This window comes from Branchiostoma belcheri, unplaced genomic scaffold (genome assembly GCF_001625305.1).
Source record: "Branchiostoma belcheri isolate BF01 breed outbred unplaced genomic scaffold, Haploidv18h27 scaffold82, whole genome shotgun sequence".
NCBI lineage: Eukaryota > Metazoa > Chordata > Leptocardii > Amphioxiformes > Branchiostomatidae > Branchiostoma > Branchiostoma belcheri.
This window is the reverse complement of record NW_017804487.1, coordinates 1,263,535-1,269,130: the sequence shown is the minus strand read 5'-3', so window position 1 is coordinate 1,269,130 and position 5,596 is coordinate 1,263,535. Positions and strand designations below refer to the sequence as shown.

Sequence of the window (5,596 nt, the reverse complement as noted above, 5' to 3'; positions counted from 1 at the left end):
ACGTAATTTACCAACTCAGCTAAACTCCCATGCTAGTAACTTCTCACATCGGGAGAACAAAGATCGGTCCTTTTAATTACCTCCGTGACGCAGATGTTCTCCAGTTGCCGGTACGCGGTGGAGGTTTTATCGGTCAGGTTGGCGGTGAACGTCTGGTCAATCCTCAGCAGAACTTTTACCTGCGACTCTGGAGCTGAGAAGCAGAATCTGTTACTGAACAATTTGAACCATTTACAAACAGAGATAACCTATGTACGATACCGCCAGTGTGAAGTATATTGTAGCCGTTGCGCTGGCAGCTATATTAGACCTACTTTCCCTCTGAATAGTTGTAGACGCACTTCTATTACTAAAATAGGTAAGTGTATACTATATTTTACCTGGTGTAGGTGTGGTAGCTGCGGCTGTAGTAGGGGGTGCAGCAGTAGATGCACGGACAGTTGTATTGCCGCTGGTTTGAGGCGACGTTGTACCATTTGACGTTGCCACAGTGGTTGGCATAGTCGTTGCGCTGTCGGTTGTAGTAGGTGCAGCGGCAGTTTGAGTTGTTTGTTTGGCAGTAGTTGTATCTACAGCTGTTGTTGCCTCTGTGGTTGTAAGGACGGTGGTCCCTCCTGTTGTTGTCTGACGTGCGGTGCTTCCTGCGGTCGTTGCGTTTTCAGTACTCTGCATCTGTGTTGTAACAGCCACTGTTGCTGCCTCTGTTGCTTCAGCAGTTGTAATGATGGTTGTTGCCTCGGATGCATTGGTAGCGGTGGTTGTAACATTTTCAGTGGTCTGTAACGATGTTGTAGCGGCTGCTGTTGTCGCCTCTGTTGTCTCCGCTGTTGTAATGATGGTGGTTGCCTCGGATGCATTGGTAGCGGTGGTTGTTACATTTTCCTCAGTCTGTAATGTTGTTGTTTCTGCGGCTGTTGCACTCTCTGTTGTCTCGGTTGTAAGAACGGTTGCTGCAGTCGTTGTCTGGGTGACAGCTGCAGTGGTCGCCGTTTCAGTACGCTGTAACGACGTTGTCTCATCAGCTGTTACAACCTCTGTTGTGACAGCAGTTGTTGAAGCGGCTGTTGTACCCGTTGTCTGTGGTGCTGATGTAGCTGGTTCAGACACCTCTTCCGTGGTTTGTAACTGTGTCGTTTCTGCAGAAGTAGGAATGGCGGTTGTTCCGTCTGCCGTGACCTGAGTTGTCAGAACCGTTGCTGTCTCATCTGTAGTCAGCGCTGGTGTTGTCTCTGGTGCTGCAATCTCGGTAGTGACCTCTGTCACGTCAACAGCGGCGGTGGTTGTTATATCTTCGGTTTCCGTGGTTCCTTCAGCCATGGTTGTTGTCGCTAACACTTCTGTTGTAATCACCTTAACGTCCGTTGATCCCATGGCATCTGTTCCGGTAGCGGTTGTTACTTCAACTGTTGTAACTTCAGCGTCTGTAGGTGCTGTTGTTGTATCGGCTTGTGTAGCGTCCGTCAACATCTCAGTAACCGTGTCCGAGGTTGTGGGACCAACTGTCTCCGTAACACTGATGGTGTCTGTAGTTTCTAGTAGCTCTGTTGTCGCGTCTGTCGCACCAGTGACCGCGTCTGTCGTCTCTGTTACGGTTGAATCTGTCACTGCATCTGTGACCACGTCTGTCGCCTCCGTTGCTTCCTGAGTTGTAGTCAGGCCTGTCACTTCTGTGACAACGTCTGTGGCCTCTGGCGTGGTTGCTCCAGTCTCTTCTGTGAAAGAGACGTCTGTGGATTCTGTAAACACCACTGACGTTGCAGTCACCATTTCTTCCGTGGCGCCCTCTGTAGCCGCCTCGTTCGCTGTTACACCCTCGCCTGTAGATGCTTCCGTAACGGTTTGTGTCACAGGCTGTTCTGTTGAGTCGACGAACACTTCAGTGATGTACGTGATCGTGTCTGTAGAGTTGGTGGTCTCATCGGTCTCGTCTGTGACGGTTGGCGTGTTTGTGACCACCTCAGTGACCGTCTCGGAGACCGACTCCGTGGATTCTGTTACAGGCTCAGTGACGTATGTGATCGTGTCGGATGAATTGGTGGTATCCTCTGTAACGCTTTCGGTAGCTGTCATTTCAGTTGCACCCTCTGTCGCATCTGTAACGCTTTTGGTAGCCATTTCGGTTGTAACCTCTGTCGCGTCTTTAACGCTTTCGGTGGCTGTCATTTCGGTTGTACCCTCTGTCGCGTCTGCAACGCTTTCGGCAGCCATTTCAGTCGTACCCTCGGTCGCGTCTGTAACGCTTTCAGTGGCTGTCATTTCAGTCGTACCCTCGGTCGCGTCTTCAACGCTTTCGGTGGCTGTCATTTCGGTCGTACCCTCTGTCGCGTCTGTAACGCTTTCGGTAGCCATTTCAGTCGTACCCTCGGTCGTGTCTGTAACGCTTTCGGTGGCTGTCATTTCGGTCGTACCCTCGGTCGCGTCTGTAACACTTTCGGTAGCCATTTCGGTTGTAACCTCTGTCGTGTCTGCGACACTTTCGGTAGCTCTTTCGGTAAACTCTGTAGCGTCTGTAACGTTTTCGGTAGCTGTCATTTCCGTTGTACCCTCGGTCGCGTCTTCAACGCTTTCGGTAGCTGTCATTTCAGTTGTACCCTCTGTCGCGTCTGTAACGCTTTCGGTGGCTGTCATTTCAGTCGTACCCTCGGTCGCGTCTGTAACGCGTTCGGTAGCTGTCATGTTAGTTGTGCCCTCTGTCGCGTCTGTAACGCTTTCACTGGCTGTCATTTGGGTCGTACCCTCGGTCGCGTCTGTAACGCTTTCGGTGGCTGTCATTTGGGTCGTACCGTCGGTCGCGTCCGTAACGCTTTCGCTGGCTGTCATTTGGGTCGTACCCTCGGTCGCGTCCGTAACGCTTTCGCTGGCTGTCATTTGGGTCGTACCCTCGGTCGCGTCCGTAACGCTTTCGCTGGCTGTCATTTGGGTCGTACCCTCGGTCGCGTCTGTAATGCTTTCGCTGGTTGTCATTTCAGTTGTACCCTCGGTCGCGTCTGTATCGTTTTCGGTGGCTGTTATTTCAGTCGTACCCTCGGTCGCGTCTGTAACGCTTTCGGTGGCTGTCGTCATTTCAGTCGAAACCTCTGTCGCGTCTGTAACGTTTTCGGTAACCATTTCGGCCGTAGATGCTTCTGTATCCGTCGGCTCTGTTGTCATTTCCGTCCCACCAGATACCATCACCACCGTCGTGACGTTGACGCCAGTGACGTCGGTTGTCATCCCCGTGGCCATCTCTGTTCCGTTCGCGGTGTTGTCCATCCCTGTCGTCACCGTTACAACTGTGGGGGAGTCCGTTTGTGTGCCAGTTGTGGTTACCGCAGCGGTCGCTACAGCTGCATTTTCTACAAAGGAAACAATGGTATATGTTTATTGTCTTCGTCAGAAGGACTATGAAATTGTCTCGCCGGAGTGTGGGGAACTGCGGATTTTGCGATATAACTCTGGAAGGCATGATTCGACGTCCATGATTTTTGGCAGGCAGATTACCGCTGTTAAGGCTGAAGTCAAGTACAAGTTTCGGCTTCGTGGGGGGTCCGTGCGTCACGTTAGTGCACCTTTTGTGTTTGTGGCTTGTTAGCAAGATAACTCAAGTATTTGTAAAATGTTGATTATAATTCTTGGTGTGGTGCTTACTATTGTCGGGACCAAGGTTAAGTTCGTTACTGAGCTTCGTGGGGGGTTTCGTTGTGACTACAGGGGGCATTTTGTTAATTTTTCTTGTGAGCAGGATAACTTTTGTATGTATGGATGGAAGTTAATGAAATTTGATAGGGATATTACTGTTGTGGTCTCCAAGATTGAGTTCAAAGATGAGAGTCGTGGAGGTCGTTATGTCCCCGTAATAGGACCTTTTGTGTTTAGAAATCCCCCACCTACATCTGCTTGGAGACAGCCGACAGCTGGATATAGCGGGGAACCCCATAATGGGATGGGATCAAATGACGTTACATTGAGGGATTGTACTATAACTTCAGCAGGGGAGGATAGGTTGGACATGTGACAGGTTATTTTCTACGGCCACACCAAGTAATTGCTATCGATGACGTCCACTGGAGACCTTAAATCTAATTTTCTTAAATTTAAGGCAAGCGCGCAATAAAAACACGAAGGGCCGAAAAACGAGATGCCTAGATTTGGAATATACTAACTGTAGAAGTACAAATGTTAGGACACAAAGAACACAAGAAACAAGTCTTCTATTTGTCATAAAGACAAATTAACAAAACAGCAGTAGTCACCCTGTTCTGATTCTTTCCTTTATAACATCTTCTCTTATTATATTTTGCGGCGCTGTCGTGACACTTTCAACACAGTAAGAATTTCTTGAACGTTTTTTTCCAGTAACAGTCCAAACTCAAATAACGTAGGGGGGGGGGCTAACACGGGTGACGACGCATCTGTATAATCTGCGGCAAACCGTTTCAGGGTGTTCTGTACCATAAAAATAGTACAGAGATTCTTTTGTTCTTTAGACCAAATTGATTATTAAAAAGATTAAAGAATACGCATGTTAATTTCTCTAGAACGATGTACCTCTGACGAAGACATGAGATCTCCGACCTCTTGTTTATTTTGTTTCCGTTATTTTGTTACAAGGTGGCCCATTAAGTGATTACACTTCTTTTCAATGGAGCCCTGTTTTACATCACAAAACACAACAGTCACATACAAACAGTAAAATTGGGATACAATAAATAATGATAATGGCAATAATGATAAAGGAAAAACAGCAAATAACCAATAACATTGATGAATAATGATAATAACAGAAAGTACAAAAGTATATGTCATCACACAGTCCTTGGACAACTTAGAGTGGCGCATGACACCACTTTGCTATTGGGCGATTCATGCTTACATTCTCCGCATTCTTAATATCATACACAACATTTTGATGTTCATTGAAACTCTCGCATCTGATATGCTTCATAAATTAAAATTATGTGCATTTCACATTATCATGACAACGAATTTTACCACTCACAAAGTATAACTTGATGATATAACGCCTATGTTATATAGAGCATCAAAACACGACGGCCAGTAAATACCTGCTACAGACCCTACTCAATGCACTGACCCGTAGCGTAGGCAACAACCATCGCATTTATGTCAGATCCATTGTTCAAAATTCTCATCAGTATTGTCCTCAATCAGAAAGCGCGCTTATTTATATAGAGATACACTTAGCAACTGCATTGAGGCGGATGCCCGAGTACACTTGTAACTATTTGTAGGATCAATTAATTATAAGTCCTAGAACCAGCGTAGTTCCGTTATGTACGTAGTCACGTTGGCCGGTGTAAGGGCACTTTTGCGTGGTGATGTATTGAAGCAATTCTGTTTGTGCTGTCCTCGGGAAAATACAATTATGGCTGAAGCCTCTCCGCTTCAAAAAGCTATCAGCTTCTCCTAAATGTAATTACTGTTCAAGGTTTTACTGACCAAAGGACTCTTCATCATTTAGGGCGTTGGTCCATTTAGCTACATGTACATGTAAAGTCTCATTCATTCTCATTCATTCATTCATTCATTTATTTGTACGTACTCAGAAAATTCTTCTAATATCGCAAAAGTGTTTTCTGGAAGTACTTAGAACCTT

General features: G+C 46.8%; 1 protein-coding gene across 1 annotated transcript in view; it reads right to left on the bottom strand.

Moving 5' to 3' along the window:
- Positions 1–3,252, bottom strand: part of LOC109486653 (mucin-5AC-like) — an 8,539-nt gene extending 5,287 nt beyond the window's left edge. The window contains exons 1-2 of the mRNA XM_019790506.1: positions 381–3,252; positions 81–193 (exon numbers count right to left, since the gene is read on the bottom strand). Coding sequence (XP_019646065.1) covers positions 81–193; positions 381–3,252 — 2,985 coding nt within the window. The remainder of the gene's footprint in view (positions 1–80; positions 194–380) is intronic.
- Positions 3,253–5,596: the final 2,344 nt, after the last annotated feature.